At 61.3% G+C, this 18338-nt stretch overlaps 1 protein-coding gene across 13 annotated transcripts in view; it reads left to right on the top strand.

Annotated features, from left to right (window-relative positions):
• Positions 1 to 18338, top strand: part of CAMK2B (calcium/calmodulin dependent protein kinase II beta) — a 90804-nt gene that overhangs the window by 58377 nt on the left and 14089 nt on the right. For 7 of the 13 annotated variants that reach the window (XM_027968716.3, XM_027968714.3, XM_027968722.3 and 4 more), the window contains exons 5-14: positions 1075 to 1140; positions 6412 to 6484; positions 9653 to 9755; positions 9848 to 9931; positions 10635 to 10729; positions 10893 to 11015; positions 11452 to 11535; positions 12330 to 12372; positions 13297 to 13371; positions 18281 to 18318. In XM_027968716.3, the coding sequence (XP_027824517.1) occupies positions 1075 to 1140; positions 6412 to 6484; positions 9653 to 9755; positions 9848 to 9931; positions 10635 to 10729; positions 10893 to 11015; positions 11452 to 11535; positions 12330 to 12372; positions 13297 to 13371; positions 18281 to 18318 (784 nt within the window). Of the gene's footprint in view, positions 1 to 1074; positions 1141 to 6411; positions 6485 to 9652; positions 9756 to 9847; positions 9932 to 10634; positions 10730 to 10892; positions 11016 to 11451; positions 11536 to 12329; positions 12373 to 13296; positions 13372 to 18277; positions 18319 to 18338 lie in introns of all 13 variants that reach the window. The other 6 variants (XM_027968718.3, XM_027968725.3, XM_027968720.3 and 3 more) reach the window with 2 other exon arrangements.

Below are 18338 nucleotides of genomic sequence, written 5' to 3' on the forward strand. Positions count from 1 at the left end.
ACTCACTGCATCCGCAGTTTTGTGTTTCTCTAAGAGAGAGCCTGCCCACGCCTGGGCCACTGTTCAGCAGTGCCCATGCCTGTGGTCACCGTGGACCAGCCTGGCCCTGAGTGCTGGGCATAGAACAAGGCCAACCCAAGCCCCAACTCCCAAGAACGAATGGGAACTGAGATGCAAGTGGGGAGATTCCAGCATGTGGGGCCAGCACAGCTGGAGGGGGTGTGGAGGAGGGTGTGTTTGCAGAGGGAGTGTCCCTTGGTGTCCTCACAGGACACGGGAGGGAGACTCTAGACCTTGCAGGGGTAGGAAAGCTCTAGATGGACCTTCTGGTGGACTTGGAGCTGGCCAAGTGGGATGAGGGGCTTGGACAGACCCAGGGATTGAGCTTTCCTGCTCCCCTGTGCATCCAACCTTGGCCACTGCTTTTCGCCTTGCTGTCCACACCCGCATTCTCAGCCAGGGAATCCTGAGTGGCTGGAATCCCTGCTGGGTTCCCTGAGGCCCTCCAGGCAGTGGCTTCTGGTCTGGGCAGGGGGGTCCATCCTGACCTTAGGACCTGAAGGCTGCTCCCTGGGCAGGGGATAACTGGCGAGAGAGTGTGTGGATGGAGGTCCTACCCTCTTTCTGGAGATGGGACTTTGAGCACCTCGTGACCTCACCCACCGGGGAGGCCACATCCAGGCACTGTGTCTTCTGGCCCCTCCGCCTGTGCGGGGGCCGCATCGCTGGCCTTAGGGGGTTCCAGGAGGGCCAGCCAGTTTTTCTCAGGCCGGGGATTAGTCACAAAGCCTGAGTAACAGTGCAGAGGCCTAGAACAGACTCCTGCTGGGCTGCCCACTCTGAGAAAGTCACTGAGCTCATTGAAGCTGTTTTCTGAGCTTAAGAGACCAGTGTCACGGAGAGGGGAGTGTCAGACCTGGGTAACTCTGGAGATGGAGGTGCCGGTGGTGCTGGGGGTTTGGAGGTGAGGGCGGTGGAGATGGTGGTGGTGATGATGAGCAGGGGGTGGAGGTGACGGTGGTGGGGGTGGAGGTGGTGATGGTGACGGAGGGGCCCTCTCTGCTCTTCTCACAGGGTCACTGGTGGGGAGCTCTTTGAGGACATCGTGGCGAGAGAGTACTACAGTGAGGCGGACGCCAGGTGGGTGTAGAGCCCTCGAGCGCTTCCTGCCCCTCTTCTGCCCGGGCCTCCCTCCCTAAGCCTTGCTCCTCCTCCTCTGGCCCCATCTTCTCTCGTGCACTTTCTCCCTGACATGGTCCAGGGCGAAAGCCCTGCTCGGAGCCCTCTTGGGAGGTCCTAGGGCCAGGGTGGGGGCGGGCAGCTCATGTGTCCCAAGTCAGGGAGGGCCCAAGCCTGCCCCAGGGTGGGAACTGGCCCACAGAGGGGCTCTCCTGGGGTGGCTGGTTGGGGGAGAGCGGACGGAGAGTGGTGGTGGGCCTCCTGTTGCCCCTCTAGGACGTCTGACCAAGGCCGTCCCTTTGGAGACTCACAGTTTCCAAATGCTTTTGCCCAAGACAGGCCAGGAACCCCTTTCTGTGACATCCTACCAGGGTTACCTTGGAGGCAGAAAGGGAAGGCCATGGGGGCCTGGGCTGGTGGGAAAGGTGCCCACTGGCCCTCCTTGCTGGGCTCCCTGAGGGGGGCAGTGAGCAAGAAGCCAGGGCCTGAGGTGAGGGGTGAAGGGACTTCATCAGCCCTCACGGGGGAGTTGAAGGGGACTGACGTTTTCAGACATGCTGTCTGCAGCGAGGCTGCTGGGACTTTAATGAATATGTATTCCCTTTCTAATCAACATTATTTTAACAAGTAGCTATTTGTGACTGGCTTCTGCACCCCCAGACAACCTTGCCTGTCAGTGACAGCCTGAGCCCCCTTGAGAGGGTGGGAGTGGGTTCTGGTGTCACCCAGGCCCCCACCTGGGCAGCAGGAGGCCAGGGGCTTGGCGGGCGCTGTGTGGGGTGTTGGGGTCTGTGGTGGAGTTGAGGGGCTGGTCAGGGCTCTGGCTCCCGAGGATACAAGGGCAGTGGGTGCTTTCCTGAGGCTCCTTGAGGAAGGGCGTTCACTTTTCATAACAGCCTGGGAACGGCTTGGGGCAGAACCCAGAGGAGGAGGGCTGCCTTCCAGTTCTGCCTCCGGTGCCCCTGATTGCCTCAGGGGTGCAGGAGGGCTTACCTTAGCTGTTCTCTTTTTCCCCTCCTGGAGCATCCTCCCAGGGCTCCTTGGTCCTCAGTGCCCACCACGGAGCACGGCCTGGGGCCTGGCACCTTCCTGCACTCTGTTGGGGATGGTCTTGCTGGAGAGGGGCTGTGACCCACAGCGGAGCCTTGCTTTCGGCTGGGAGGCCCTGTGCCCACCTCTACCCCTCCACTCTACGTCCCCCAACCCCCCAACACCTTGTCCTTGGATCTCCACCCTTGCCCACTCTCACCTCCTGGCCTCGTCTACTCCAGTGCGTCCGCTTCCGCCCCTCCCCACCTCTCCAATTCTGTGGCTCCCTCCTGCCCGTCCAGGTGGCAGGGATCTGGATCTTCCTCCCTGGGCCTCTGTTGTGGAGGCTTCTCTGGAGTTTGGGTCCCCCCCCCCCACCACCAACAAATGCTCAGTTTCCTAGGCTCCACCTTGCTGGTAGCCAGACCATGAGGAAGAGGGTGAGAGGCAGCCACTCTTGGGGAATCCCTCCCAGCCAGCCCCACTCATTAAACCTGTATGTCTGGCTGTCGTTTTCGCTGGGAATCCTGGCCCCTGGAACTGTGTGTTTGACCTTTGTGTTGGTGCTTAGCTTATAGGCAGGAGGGTCTGAGAGAGTGATGTGGATGATGTCCTTGTGGGTGGGTCACCCACGGGCATCACCAGGAGCTCTGGCAGAAAGGGGGGGTAAAGGCTTTCTCCCACTCTGGGAGGGAGTTTCCCCTGGGGACTTCCTCTGAAAGGGATCTGGGCTGTGTTGAAACTGGAGCCCTGGACACCTGGCCAGGGTGGTGGGCACCTCCTTAACCACGATGCAGTCTGGCCCCCATCTAGCGCACCCCCCCCTTCCAGGGCCTTGTCTGGGGCTGTGCTGCTCAGATCTGAGCATCTGATGAATTCCTGAAGTGTCCCATCTCTGAGGAAGAAGACGCAAGGCAGGAGTTGCTTTTCGGAATGCTTTTCTAACCAAGAAGGCTGGAGATTCCTTTGAAGAGAAAGCAGAATCTTTATTTTGGAGTTTGTGGGGGTCTTTTTTTCAAACCTGAGAAAGCAAAGTTCAAATCCATTTTTAAAAAACCCTGAAAACAGTATGGTTCATGAGAGGTGCTTGGGGAGTGTGTGTGTAAGAATGCGGGCTGATCCTGGGGGAGGAGGGGGAGGAGAAAGGGAGAGGGAGGAGGAGGAAGAGGAAGGGAGGGAAAGGATTATATCCCAGGTAACAGCAGAGCCTGGAACCAGGAGAATAATGTCCAGGACTGGCCAGCATCTGGAATGACACTGGGGAGCAATTCTGACCACAAAGTGACTTTCTAAACTATTCTGTTTGAAAGGAGTCCTCATGAGGAAGACGGTATAATGTAAATGCAAGGCAGAAGGGACCTCGTGACAGGCCAGTCAGTCTCATGTTCCCCAAGGCCCTGGTCTCAGGCCAGGGTGGGAGCAGGCTGAGAAGGGTACCAGGAGCGGTCTCCAGGGGTCCCTGGATGGTGGGCTGCCCGGAATGGGCTGCTCTCCAGGCGCATGAGAATCCTGTCTACCTGCTGGCTGTGGAGGCCACTTGCCTGTCGGTCCCAGAGATGCTGTGAAGAAAAGGCCTGGGAGACAGGCTGGCGCTGCCATGTGGGCTATGAGAAGGGGCATACCTGCACAGGTTTCTCTGGGGCGGGGCTTGCGAGATGGGCGGACAGGGCTGTGTCAGAACCGTGGGGCTTGATTTCAGCAGCCGGGCTGAGTCCTGGGATGTCCAGGGATGTCCAGGGAGAGATGCAGACCAGTGCTGGGTCAGCAGGTGTAGTCACCCCATCCTGGCATGAGTTTGGAGCCTTGAATCCTCAGGAGGGGACATGGAGGAGGACAGAGGGCACTGCCCACCCATATCTGAGCCGATGTATCAGTTGGTGCTGCGGCAGGTGCCTCCCGGGTCCAAGAAACCTTCCTGCAAGGCTGAGGACACAATGAGAGGAGAGAACTAACATGCCTCTGCGGTCACGGAGGCCACAGTCCAGTGTAGAGATGCACGCCACCCAGAGCGCAGGGCCGCCACGTGACTGCAGGGGGGATGACGTGGGAGCCCCGAGCTCGCTCCACACGGAGGAAGGTCTAGAGAACGTCCTGAGGTTGAAAGCGGAGGCAAGGTCATGAGGGTGAAGAAAGAAGATGGGATTGACCCAAAACTAACATCAAGACTTGCAGGGGTCTCAGCAGGCCTGAGGTTGGAGCCAGGTCAATCGGGCTTTCGGGGAGTGGCCAGGGGACTCCAGCCTGTGGCTGTGAGGACTGTTGATGGTGTGGAGGAAGGCTTGGGGTTCCACATGGATGGCAGGGAACACAGCTCAGGTGGACACCCCCAGGGGCAGAACCAGGGTCTGGCCACAGCAGCACAGGCAGGGGCTGGTTGACCTGAGGGTCCCTGAACCCCTGGGTGGGGTGGGGTGCTGCAGTGAGCAGGTGGTCCAGGGACTCAGGGCTGAGCTCCAGGAGAATGCAGTGATGCCGCAGCACGGCTCCCCAGGGCTCAGATTCCCAGGAACTGGGAAAGCCAGCGCCCCCTGCCCGGGGCCCCCGGCTCAGTGGCCTCAACTGCAAACGCTGGGGTTTCCTCTGGCCTCTGCCTCCACCTAGTGGCCTGTCCTGACCTCAGAGGAGCTCCCCAGACCTCACGGCTGAGCTCTGCCCACGAGGAAAGAGGCCCCTGGATGAACTTGCCCTGAGGAGCAGCCTGGAGGGGCTGAGCCCATGTCTACAGTCTTGGGAGGGCTGGTAGTGGCTGGATGTGGAGCTGGGGATACAGGGATGAGGGTGGATGACCACAAAAGACCAAGGCTGGCAGATGAGGGCGTGGTGGGAGGGACAGAAGCAGGGAGGGAGGCCCTGGGAGCAGGTGGGACAGGAGAGCTCAGGGCTTGGGGGCGGGGGTGGGGTTTCCAGCCCTTAGAGGCATCTGAGGGGAGGGGCTGCTGGGGGACTGTTACCCACAGGTTTGGGCCTAGCTCTTTCTGACCCCATAAACCTCAGGCAATCCATCATCACTAGGACTCTGAGGTCTGGGTTTCCTCAGGGTGGGCACTCAGGTTACTTTTCTGTGTGGTCAGAGCTGTTTGAGAACACGGGCTGGTTTCTTATCCCTTCTCCTGGTTTCTTGTCCCTTCTCTTGAGTTTGCTGTTAGGAAAACAAAGTCCATCCCTGCAGCTGACCTTCAGTCACCTCCCCGGTCTAGCCGGGGCAGGGGCGGTCTTGCCTGTGCCTCCCTCGCCCCCACCAGAGGGGCTGGGGCCAAGACCCCAGGGATGGGCTATGGCAGCCTGTGGCATGCCTGTCTCTGGTGGCTGGTAATGCTCCGGGGGTGCTGTGGAACCCCAGGGGGCTGTGCCTGCCTCTGGGGGCAGCTGGACACTTCCCAACCACCTAGAGGTGGCAGGAGCAGGTCACTGGGGCTGGGGCATCTCGGTCTGGAGGCACCTGGGTCTGAGGTCTAGGGCCATTGCTGAAGCCCAGGTGTGGGAGATGCCTGGGGAGAGCCTGGACCTTTCTCTCCAACCCGTGATGCCTCAGAAGGCTTGGGACTTTTCCCTAATTTGGAAGGAAGCCCCTGGCTTGGGGCCCTGGATAGTGCCAGGCTGCCCCCAGCAACCCCAGTGCTGCTATGGAGCTGAGCTGTCTAGCACGGCAGCCAGCTGAAGTTTATTTTAATGAAATGACACCCGCTCCCACACACGTGTGCTGGTGACTGCAGTGTTAGCACAGCCTCAGAACAGAGAGGGGCACTGGTGCCCAGGGCATCACCCCCGCACCATGGCACTGGCCTGCCCTCTCTCCCTTGCCCTTTCACCTCTACCCTCCCCTCCTATTGTCTGGGTCTCCAACCTGCCTTGCAGGGTGTAGATTCAGCCCTGGCCTTCCTCCCCAAGGGCACCCAGCTCAGGGCCAGGCATGGCCAGCATGAGCCTGGGGTGGATGCAGTGGGGTCAGGCATCTTTCCTTTGCGGGCCTGGTTAGAGGGGAGGGCATGCCTTGTGTTGACCTTTGAGGGTGAAGAGGGAGCCCTAGAGGCCCCCTCCAAGCCAGCGTCTCGTCTCCCATGTGGCAGGCAGCGCCTTGATCCTCTGCTTCCCCTGGGCCCCCACTGGGCTGGAGACCCCACCACTCCCACACAGCACCCTTCTCCTGCACCCCGCCCACTCTTCAGGGGCCATCCGCACTAATGCGCCTGCTGTTTGCTGCAGTCACTGCATCCAGCAGATCCTGGAGGCGGTTCTCCACTGCCACCAGATGGGGGTCGTCCACAGGGACCTCAAGGTGAGTTCCCCCCCGCTCTGTGCCAGGTGCCTGTTGTCTGTAACTGCATGTCGTGTTTAAGGGGAGGCTCGGGGGTCGGGCAGTGCCCCAGAAGACACGTGTGTGCGGGGGATGTTTGCATATGTGTGTTCCTGTGTGTTTTTGCATGGAGGTGTGTGCCTGAGAACATGTGTGCGCATGTGCATTGGCACATATGAGCATGTGTGTGCATGTGTTTGTGTTTGCAGGTGCGTGCTTGTGAGACTGTGGGTCTGTGTGCACACATGGACATGTGTGTATGTGTGAGCATGTGTACATATGCATGTGTGTGAGACTGTGTGTGCATGTGTGTGTGTGTGTGTGTGAATGCATGCATGTGTCTGTTCACATCCCTCCCAATGCCTCTAGGCTTCAGGGCTGAGAGGGGACAGTTGTCAAGAATCAGCCTAGTAGCGCATGTCCACGTGGGGTCTCGCTTTCTGGACTCCAGTTGAGATTCGGACCTGGCAGGAGGGACACAGAGAATGTACCTGCAGGTGGGGCTGATGCCTTGGGAGCAGGAGGTGAGGGGCCAGTTTGGTCTCTTCAAACTTCCAGTCCTTTCTGCTCATCTCTGGCCCTTGGCTCAGCTCTGGGCAAACTGCAAATCATTTAAAACAAAGGTTGTCACCCACAGGCTTCTGGGTGGTGGGAGGGGCCTTCAGGAGGAGCTGCAGCCTTCCCACCTCCCCCTTCCTCCTTTCTGCCCTTCCGCCTCCCCCTTCCTCCTCCTCTCAATCTCTCCTCCTTTCTTTGACTCAGCTTTCTCCAAGTCTGAGTTTGGGTCAGTTTCTTCTCTCGTTGGTTTTGCATGGGGTGGGGGGACCCTGGGCCTGCATCCCTGCTGGTGGTGTTTGAGACCAACCTTCTCGTGGGTGCTAGGGCTGAATGGAGTGCCATCTTTCTGGGGCTACCCAGAGGTGTGTGTGTGTGTGAGCTGATGCTGTGGAGCTGCTCTTGGGGGGATGTCCCACCAGGAGCAGGCCTGGGACGCTCCCTGTGCCCTCATGTGTCCCCGCTCCCACTCGGCATGTGCTGTGTGGTCCCCTGTCCTCTCATGGGTCTGCCCAGGCTCCCCGCCTGGACTGCCTGTCCTGTGGGTGCCCCTCTGTCTCTGTGTCTTGTCTGCATGGGCCTCACTCAGGGGCCTCTGGGAGGAGGGCTGCAGGGAAGAGGGCATGCATCCCTCCTTCATCCTGAACCTTATGATGCGTAGCACACCTGGAGCCCAAAGCTCCGAAGTGCAGATGGATGCTCTCCCCAGCCCGGGTGTGGCCTGAGGGCACACAGAATCCTTGCTGAGAAAAAGAAAAAGGGGTTAGGGCCAGCTGGTCTCCTCTCTCCCACCAGGTGTCCCTCCTCCTCTAGAGAGGCCTCTGTCATTTTGGCCGAGACAGACCTCCAGAAGCAGCACTGTGGTGGGTCTCCTCTCAGCCAAGATGTGGAGGGTGGAGCGAGCAGAGGGGCTTGGTGCCATCTTGGTGGCTGTGAGGGAGCCAGGGTAGAGCCTGGGGGTGGGAACATCCCTGTGCAACCCAGCTGGGTCCCCTCCCTCTCCTCCCAGGGAGGAGCCTTCTTGCCCAGCTCTCCCCAGGGACCAGGTTCCCTTAGCTCCTTCTTCCCAGAGAGGTATTCTAAGTCACTTCAGTTGTGTCCGACTCTCTGTGACCCCATGGACTGTAGCCCACCAGGCTCCCCTGTCCATGGGATTCTGCAGGCAAGAATACTGGAGTGGGTTGCCATTCTGTCCTCCAGGGAATCTTCCTGACTCAGGGATTGAACCCACGTCTCTTATGTCTCCTTCACTGGTAGGCGGGTTCTTTACCACTAGCACCACCCGGGAAGCCTAAGAATTTCCTTGGGGTGGGGGTAATCTGATCTGTAGAAGCTGGGTCAAGCCCCCAGCTGCAGCCCCTAGCCTATAGTATTTCAGACTTCTTTAAAAAAAAATTTCTTTTTTAAACTTGAAGTATTGATTTGCAATGTTGTGTCTATTTCAGACTTCTTGGTGTAGGGTTTGTGGGGAGGTAGGGGTCCCCCTGCCCTACTCACACTGGAAAAATCAAGGTGTTTAGGGGCCTCCCGGCCATGCTGGTCAGACGGGGCTGAGTATCCCCAGCACGTGTCACCTGGAGTGACGGAGCCTCGACCGCCAGCTGTGTGGGGCCTGGGGAAGCTCTGGTTTCTGCCTCATGGGCTGGCACGCTTCATCCATGCCCCACGATTTGTCCTCACATCCCTGATGTCCAAGCAGCTTAACTCAGTTCGGTTGGCGGCATTTGTCTTTCTTGGTGGCACTAAGGTGGGCAGCATGGTGTCAGCAGACCTTCCTGTCGGGAGGGTAGCCTGGTGAGGGGGCTGAGGGCCGGGAGAGCCCTGGGCAGCCAGGGATGAGGAAGTCCAGCGCCTTTGAGCTCTGAGTGCTGCCCTCTGGGAGGTGGCGAGGCCGGTGGGACAGGCTGGGGTGGAGGAGCCTCGCCTGCAGGACGCAGCGCGCAGGGAACTCCTCGGGCCTTCAGGCCAAGTGTTTCCGGTCACTGGGCAGCAGCCTCCTCGGCACCCCAGTGGGACAGGGATGAATACCCTTTCTTCCGGCATGAGCAAGGGCATTGCTCCCTGAGGCTGGGAGGTCGGCACGGGACCCTCCCCTCCTGTGAGCAGCCAGCCCAGGGCTGGTGGGACTTGGATGTCCTACTCTGCTCGGGCCGCGGGGGCCCTTGGTTGTTCCTTCTTGCCCTTTGAGAGTCTCCATCCTGCAGGAAGTGCCTGAACCTTCCAGCAGCTGCTCTCATTGTGTGGCCAGCCTTGGTCGGGGGAGGGCAGCGGGGGTCTGGCCCTGCATGGCCTGCTGGGGCCTCCAGGATGTGCTGTTTCGGTCCCAGTGCCCCGAATTCACAAGCTTGCACTTTGAGAACCAGCTTCCCTCAGCTCTAGGGCTCATGTCCCTGCCCCTGGTGAGTGGGGGACAGAGACTGTGGGGTGCAGGCTCTGGGGTGCGCTCAAGCCAAAGGTGTCAGCCATGCTGAGGGACACCCATGTGGTCAGGGGACCTGTGCACCCCTGTCTGCCAAGGGGTATTCTGTCCCCCTCTCTCTGGTGACACCCCTGGGTGTAAACTCCACACCCTCGGGCTGCTCACCTTCCCCACAGCCCGAGAACCTGCTCCTGGCCAGCAAGTGCAAAGGGGCTGCAGTGAAGCTGGCGGACTTTGGCCTGGCCATCGAGGTGCAGGGGGACCAGCAGGCGTGGTTTGGTGAGTACCTGGCCAGCTGGCTGGCCGGGGGACAGGGCAGGGGTGTTGGCCGCCCCTGTGGTCCTTCACACCACCCTTTCCCCTCGTGCTAGGGTTCGCTGGCACGCCGGGCTACCTGTCTCCAGAGGTCCTGCGCAAGGAGGCGTACGGCAAGCCGGTGGACATCTGGGCGTGCGGTGAGGCTGGTGTGCTGGGCGAGATGGGGCTGCGCCCATAAGCACCGCACCAGATCCACATCTGGCTGCCCCCAGCTGGGAGCACCCTCCCCACCCAGACCGGAATTACTAAGACAACCCTGGCTGTTGCCGAGAAGCCCGCCACCTCGTTGCCTGCCCTGCACTCAGCAGAGCAGTCTGGAGAAGGGGCAGCAAGTGCCCGGATGGTGGATGGATACTGGAGGGGCGGGGGCTGTGTGGACCACCCTGGCAGGGCTGCTTCCTTGCCAGGGGTGTCTCCCCGACAGTCAGTGCAGTGGAGGGGGCTGTTCTCGGGCCTCCCTGTGAAGTAGGGTCAGGGGGCAGAGGAGCTGTTTATGCCATTCTGCAAACATGAGGGTCTCCAAAGAGGGACACTGATTGACGCTGGCTGTGGGGATGGAGAAGAGGGGGCGCTTGAGGACCCCAGTGTCCTCATGGGACTTGCTGGCTTTGGGCAGCGACTCCCACCCTAGCCAATGCTGAGAAACTAGCTGAGGATCCTGTAGCTGTTAAGTACCAGGGCTGGGCATCTGACTCCCATCCCGGGATCACATGCCAGACACCTCATGGCAGCATGTGACTGGTGTGTGGCTGCGCTGGTGGGCTCTGCTGGGCTGCTGGGCTGCTGGGCGTGGGCAGCGAGGGCAGCAGCCTGAGGCCCTGGGCTCTTGGCTCTCCCCAGGGGTGATCCTGTACATCCTGCTCGTGGGCTACCCACCCTTCTGGGACGAGGACCAGCACAAGCTGTACCAGCAGATCAAGGCCGGGGCCTACGACGTGAGTGCCAGGACCCCCAATCCCTCCCCATCTGGGGGAGGCAGGCTGGCAGAGCCAGGGTGTGGGGTGACACCCCTGTTTTCAGTTGGGGCCCTTTGGAGAATTCTGTCTCCTGTCTGGGGCGAGGGCTTCAGGCTCCCCTGTGCCTGGTTTTCCTTTCTAGTTCCCGTCCCCTGAGTGGGACACGGTCACTCCCGAAGCCAAAAACCTCATCAACCAGATGTTGACCATCAACCCCGCCAAGCGCATCACGGCACACGAGGCACTGAAGCACCCGTGGGTCTGCGTAAGTTGCACCAGCCCGGACCACCCCCTAGCATGTTGACCTTGGGCCCTCTCCTCGAATCCAGTGGGTTGGTCCTGTGGTCTCCTGAGGGCCATGTGGCTTGGGACGTGCTGGTGATTTAAAGGCCTCAGTCCCTGGGAGGACAGGAGCTCCATGAGAAGAGGAAGCGCCGTCTAGCGTGTGAGGGGATGGAGTGGCAAGGAGGGTGTGGGCCAGGTGGTGGTGGGGACAGGTGGAGTGGACGGCCACAGGAGGTGAGGGACTGGGAGATTAGGCAGGCCGTGGGGACAGGTGGCCTCCGGCTGCACAAGAGCCCCAGGGGTGCTGCTGCCCTGAGCCACTCCCTGACCTCCCCTCTTTTGAGCCCCCCTTGGGGTCAAAGCTGATGCTCCTCGGGGCTCCTTGCAGTAACGCCCTCCTCGTTCCCTCCCCACAGCAACGCTCCACTGTGGCCTCCATGATGCACAGGCAGGAGACCGTGGAGTGCCTGAAAAAATTCAACGCTCGGAGGAAGCTCAAGGTGAGACGCTGACCCCAGTGTGTGGCCAGGGGGCCCTGCCACGCTTACATGCTCACGTACCTGGAGGGGCTGAGGGCCCCACACTGGGGGTGGCTAGAGGGGTCCCAGCAGGCCTGGCAGGGGTCCCAGCCACCCAGGACAGGCTGCTGGTTGGTGCTATCCCAGAGCAGGTGTGCCAGGTGGACTTGGTCCCTTCCACGGCAATGACACCCAAGGTGCCCAGAGGTCGGCTGGCCCCTCCTCAGTCCCCCACGCTGCCCGTGAGGTGTTCCTAGGGCTCCCTTGTGGCAGGGGGCTGGGAGGCATGCCCTGTGGTCGGCCATACTGTCTGGGTGGGAGTGAGCTGAGAAGCTTCTGACCTGGGGCACTTCTGGTCAGGAGAGCAGCCAAGCTCTGCTGCTCAGAGGGGCAGGAGGGAGGGGGCCCTGGGCAAGGAGGCTGTTAGGCACCAGGCCCGTCCTGCCTACAGGCTGCTCTGTGCTGAGGGCGAGTGTTCAGGCCTGACCAGGACCCTGGCTGCTATGCACGCACCTCTCAGGGAGAGGAAGGGCTGTGGGGAGAGGCAGACCCCCAGCCTCAGTGTCCCCAGGGGTCTTGAAGCACTTTAGAAGCTTCGTTTGGGGGATCGTTTAGGGCCCAGGACAGGTCACTGTTAATTCTGCATGAGGTGACTTGTCTGGGTGCAGCTGGTGGGCGTGTAGAACTCTTGCCTGTCTAAGAGCCCTTGAGCCCAGGTCCAGGGGTTGTGGGAGGTGGGGGTCTCCGCCTGGCCTCAGCCGTGCATCTCTCTCCAGGGTGCGATCCTCACCACCATGCTGGCCACACGGAATTTCTCAGGTGAGAACAGCCATCTCCAGGAGCAGCAGGCCTGCGGCGGGAAGCCTGGGGAGTGACCCGCCACCAGCCGCCTGCCCCGTCTTCGCCCCCATAGTCCCGTCCTCTGCTGCCGGCCCGGCCCGGCCCAGCCTTCCTCCCTCTGAGACCCTTGGGCCTCAGAGGAGGCCTGGGCTCTGGCCGGGCCCCCCGAGGGCCCGTCCCTGCGTGTTGGGTCTGTGTCTGAGCTGCCTGCCGGCGGGCCGCAGTTCCGTGTGTCTGTCCAGGCATTGGTCAGCACCTCTGTGGCCTCGTTGTTGTCCTGAATCCTCTGAGCACACGTTCTGTGTTGGGAGAAGGGAGGCGAGAGGAGGCTCCGGACACGCTGGCTGGCGGCCGCCCACTTGGGCACGAAGGGTGGGCAGGGCTGGGGGCGTGCGGCCGCTCCGAGGGTCTGTCGGCGACCCTGAGGCCTCGGGACAGGGCAGGTGGCGGGGACAACGTCCCCCAGGCGGGGCTGCCGCCGCCTCGCTCTTCTGTGGCTTGTCTGTCGCCCGCGGTGCCGGCGCGGGAGCGTCTGTGCTCGTCCTCGTTGTCCGTCTGCATCGGCACCCGCCCCATCCTGTTACCTTGCTGTGATCCTGTGCTGCCGGGCCGGGGGGCATGCTGTCACACCAGTACTAATAGGACGTGTCCTGTCGCACGCCCGGCCGGGCACCCGGAAGGCCCCGCTGGGGTTTTCCAAGGAGAAAGGAGGCAAATGCTTTTCCCAATGTCAATCGGTCTCCATCTTGTTTTCACGCTCCTGTGAAAGGGGTTCTGGAACCATCCGTCACCTAAACCTTGACTCTAATCTTCTTCTGCTTCCTTTGTCTCTTCTCTCCCCTCACCTCGCCCGCCCCTCGTCTGTGTCCGCCCCTCCCCTCGTCTCTAACCCGGTGCTAACAGTGGGCAGACAGACCACCGCTCCGGCCACAATGTCCACCGCGGCCTCCGGCACCACCATGGGGCTGGTGGAACAAGGTAGACGTCCCGCCTGTCGGCATGCAGCTCCCCTCGCTGCACGCAGCCGCCAGCAGGGCCTTGAGAGCCACCCCAGAGGCCCCGGGAGCCCCTGCTCCCGCCGTGGACACACGCCCACCGAGCCCCCACCCTGGACAGGGAGCCAGCACCCATGTCCCAGCAGCCTCGCCTGTTATAGGAGGGGCCAACCAAGGTGACCCCTGAGCCATGTCACCCTGCGTGCATTTGACTGAATTCTCCGGCCCCGATTCCTGAGTCTGGGGGTCGGGAGACCCCCACTCCACTTCTGCTCCGAGCCCTTTGCTCTCTGAGGCTCACTCCCCACTTGTCTGTCAAGAGCCTGTTTAGAAAGACAGGAAACCTCTTTTCTGGGGCTGCTGCTGGGGGGTTTGAATCCCAAATGGGAACCCTGAGGAGAAGGGCATGGGCAGAGACTCTGGCCCTCGAAAGCCCACTCGCCACCCCATCCACCCGGAACTTGGCCCCTACCTGCCCTCAGGGACACGCACTGTACTCCCAGCCACTCATACTCCATATGAGACCAGTGGTCTGTACTGACCACGTATGTCTGCCCGGTGAGCCCCAAGACGTGGCCCTCGGTCTCCCAGAGGATGACTGAAGGCCTCCTCTTGGTTTCCTTCTATGAGGTCCCTCACCTCATCCCCCAGCCCATGAGGGGAGCGGCAGAGTCTGCCCATCTGCTGCCGCTGTCTGTGAAGGGCAGACCTCCCAGGGAGTCACCGACTGTGACCTTGGCCAGACCCCATGAGGCTAGACCCCAAGACCTCCTAAGGGGCCCATGGCCCCAACCCAAGCCGAGGGTGGCATGAGCTTAGGGGGGTGGAGCTGCAGCTGAGGGCCAACCAGGTGCTCCCCAGATGGGGTCATGTGGCTAGAAGAAGCCCTCTTTTCCTGCCGCTGCCTTAAGTGTCCGCGGGGACAGGGCAGATGCCCACCCGCTCCCAGGCCTAGGCCCTTTCTTCCCTACATGTCCAGCCTGGCTCTTTCCCCCGACCCTGCAGGATGCACAGGCCAGCCTGCCACCCAGAGGACCCCAAGTGCTGCCTCCTGGGGCACTCAGGGCAGGGCCATCCTGGGTAGGAGGGTCCACGCTCCTGTTGTGAGCCCAGTGAACAGGTCCAGCAGGCCAGCCTTTCAGGGGCTATCCTGAGTCAGCTTCATTTTCTGGGCCTTTCTGGAGCACCTGGGGGGAGGGAGGGGCAGAGGGGCAGGGAACGGTGAGACTAGGGGCTCCTGGTGAAGACCGAGGGCGGTGAGCGAGGCAGGCGCCTCTGAGCCGCCCTCTGCCCGGGGCTCCCGCCTGCACTGCCCGCTGCCTGCAAGTGGATGTGGGGCGTCAGTGCATGAGGCCGCGAGCATGTGCGGCTCCGCCCTGGGCGCCCAGGGCCTCTGTGTCCTGGGGTGGTCCATGCATGTGGACGGAGCCCAGCATGGCTGTCCGTGAGTGACGAGCTAGGGGATGAGGTAACGGCTGGGCCGTGTGGGCTGAGCCCTCACAACCCTGCTAGGGCAGCCCACTTCAGCCAATGTGCTGGACCCAGCAGACATGGCGGGTGAGGGGGCTCAGCCCCAGGGACATTGCTTCTCTGTGGATGATGGCCTCTGGGGTGACATAGAGCGCTCGGCCAGCGGAAGACTGGGTGTCTGTAGACCTCTTGCAGTTCATCAAAGCATCCTGGTTGGTCCCACTTGGCCTTCACCGAAAGGAGACTCAGCCAGACTGCTGGGGTTCAGCGACGGTGTGGCCTTGAGGACCCAGGGCGGGTTAGGGCGGAGGGCTCTGCTTGTCTCCCCGGGGGTCTAGGATGCCTAGTTGGTTCACCTCAGTTCCTGCCACATAGTAATGAATTTGACTTGAGAAGACACGAAGAAACTCCCTGTGCCTTCAACCGCTAGAATAGATGGGAGTTAACAGGATCCTGGTTGATCTCAGCCAGAGATGTGAATTTCTAGGAAATGCGGCGGACAGGAGCTGTGGTCAGGATGGAGGCAGCTGTGTGTCCAGACGCGGAGGTCTGGGGATTCCCAGGGAGGAGCATGTGGGAGTCAGTTCAGAGAACAGGTGTCTGCTCCAGGCTTCCCAGAGCCTGGGCCGTGGTGTGGTCTGTGTCCCCAGAGGGATGGCTTTTAGGGAGCGGAACTGGTACTGTCTTGAATAGCCTGGTCTGGAATGTGGGCTCTGACAGAATCAGGGACTGAAGGGGACCCTCCTAAGACCCAGGGCTGTCCCAGGTCTCCATTTGCCTCCACCCAGGCTCTGACCCACGGCCCCCCTTTCCTGCCCAAGGGGAAGCCCAAGGCACAGCTGACTCCAGTTCCACCAGGGCCCTGAGCTGGCCCTGGCTTTACTTCTCAGACTGGCACTGGCCTGCGCTGGTTTTGAAGAGCTGGCTGGGAGCGCCGCTGATCACTGCTGTGTGGCACTGGGAGGTGACTCTCCCCAGACTGCCCACCTTAACTTGGGGGCTGGGGGTGAGTTTGCTCTCCTACTCAGCTCTCACGACAAGTGCCTTCAAGATGGGGTGGACACCACTTTCCTCCAGGCCTGTCCGGCCAGCTGGTTGGCCAGCATAGACAGGGTCCCTGGGCTCTGTGACCACAGCATGACTCCCACTTCAGGGGCGGCAGCGCCCTCCCTGCACACTGGAGGTGAGAAGGAAGCAGAGAGGTGAGGTCAGCAGGGGTGGCCTGCTGCACGGGAGTCAGGCTGTTGGCCCTGGAGGCTCAGGAGTTCCCACATCTGACGGGCTGGGTGGTTCCTCCGTGGTGAGTTACAGAGAGGCAGACGTGGCTGCCACCAGGGGAGGTTTTCCAGTATCCCCCCAGTGGAAGTGGGCCGTGGGCCCAGAGGCCTGCAGGGCAGGGCTGCTCCGGCATCAGGGTGTGGTCCTGAGACCAGCCTCACCAAGTGAGACCTCTCTCTTGGGAGGATGAACAGCAGAGCGGCCAGGCTGGGGGGACAAGAAAAGGCCTGGGGTCCCTTCACTCACTGGGATCCTGTGGTAATTCTCATGGGGTGAGGCCTGCCAGATAAGAGTGGGGCCAGGAGTCCAGCTTTTCATTAAACTTTGCCCTGTGAATCCTAGGAGGAAGTCAAGGGTATTGGGGGGCTATTGGGGAGGAAGCCTGGGGACTGAAGCTGCGCCCAGTGTAGCGGTTCTCCGATGACCCCACATTGGTGTCCCCATACAAGGCCCAGAGGGCGGCGATGGCCACCTGGACAGGAAAAGGTCATCAGCAGGTGGGGGCCCAGCAGGTGGGGGCCCAGCAGCCGGGGACTGGCCTGGCCACCCTACTGGGGACCTTGATCAGTGGTTCTCAAACTGAAACAGCATCAGGATCCCCCAGAGCAAATGAACGATTAAGCTGACCCCACCCGGGAGGTCTGGGGCTGGCCCAGGCTGTGATGCAGGTGTTACTCTCGGGGAGCGGTAACGGCTACATCCCTCTGGGTCTTAGTGCCTGTCTTTCTGATGTACCGTCCAGAGTCAGTAGTCTCCGGGGATGTCCCCAGCAGCAAAGTGCCCCCTGCAGACCTGCTGGGGCTCCCCAGTCCCTCTAAGCAGGGCTGGTTAGCCAGAGCTTTCGGAGCCGGCCGTGGGGGCTGTGCCACCTTCTTCCGGGGCAAGGGACCCTGCCCCTGGCATCTGACCCGGGCTGCTTCTCTAACCTGCACCGGCCGTCCTGGGGCACCGCTTGGCGTGAGCGTGGGCAGGGCGGGCGAGGCAGGAGCCGCTGAATCCGGGCTGCAGACTTGTGCTCCCTGCCTGAACCTCCACAAATCTTGTTTTCTCTCTCTCTTCCTTCCTTCCTCATTCCCTCTCTTCCTCTCCTCACCTTTCCTTTTCCATAAGGTAAGCCGACTTCTTCTTTTTTTTTAAGTTCTGTAATTAAAAATAACCGCTGTGGAGGGGGCAGGCGCTGGAGGCTGAGGGCCTGTGGAGGTGTGGCAGGTCACACGTCTCAAGCTGGTGCACAGAGAGGCAGAGTCGCTGAGTGGGCCGTCCTGACCTCTTCGGTGGGGTGGAAGGTTGGGGTGAGATGGGCCGTCTGCTGTGCATCTGAGAGGTGGTGGGACCTTGGGGTGCAGGTGGCCTTTTGGACCCTCCCCCAGGCGTGTCCTCCTGTTGCCCTGACTCAGAGCTCAAGGTCCTTGGTGGATGGCCTCTGTTGGCCCTGTCAGTGCCGCCAGAGCAAGGGCAAGAAGTGGCCCAAGGCCGGGGCTAGGAGGGAGAATGAGGCTGCCCCGTGTGTGTGCGTGCTCTGAACCAAGAGGCATGGCCTGGGGCCTGGCCATGGGGGCAGAGCTCTGAATGCTGTCTGCCGAGGGAGGGGGTCTGGGGGGCTGAGAGCAGGCAGGCCCGTGGGCTTGGGACAAGTCCCTCCCTATGTGGGTGGCCAGCTAGAGCCCGCTTATCCCTGCCTAAGAACATGGAGAATCACCGGGAGGTGCCCACCACCCCAACCTGTTGCCCTGTCCTGTGTTCTCATCTGGGGCAAGGGCAGTGCCCTGCCCTCCTTTTGGGGGATCCCACGTGCTGCCCACCTGGAAGTTGAGGTCTCAGGTGGGAGGAGAAGTCTTGTTGTCCTCCAAGGTCATGGGGGAGGGCTGGGGGAAGCCCCTGTCCTGGGGACAAGGGTCCTCAGGGCGCCCTGGCCAGGCCGCCCGCAGGGTGGCCCTGCTCAGCACTGGGCACAAACCTGCTCTGTCCCCAGCAGGCCCCAGGTGGCAGAAGTCACCCTGCCTTGGGACTTGGGGTGACCCGCTCACTCGATCTTGGGGACCTGGGCTCCTTACAGGCACCCAAGGTTGCCTCACGCCAAGGGGGTGGGCTGCAGTGGGAGCCAGGCCCCTCACTCACCATGTCTGTTTTCTCCAATGCAGCAGCCAAGAGTTTACTCAACAAGAAAGCAGATGGAGTTAAGGTGAGGCACTTGCTCGGCCC

Source organism: Ovis aries, chromosome 4 (genome assembly GCF_016772045.2).
Source record: "Ovis aries strain OAR_USU_Benz2616 breed Rambouillet chromosome 4, ARS-UI_Ramb_v3.0, whole genome shotgun sequence".
NCBI classification, from domain to species: Eukaryota; Metazoa; Chordata; class Mammalia; order Artiodactyla; family Bovidae; genus Ovis; species Ovis aries.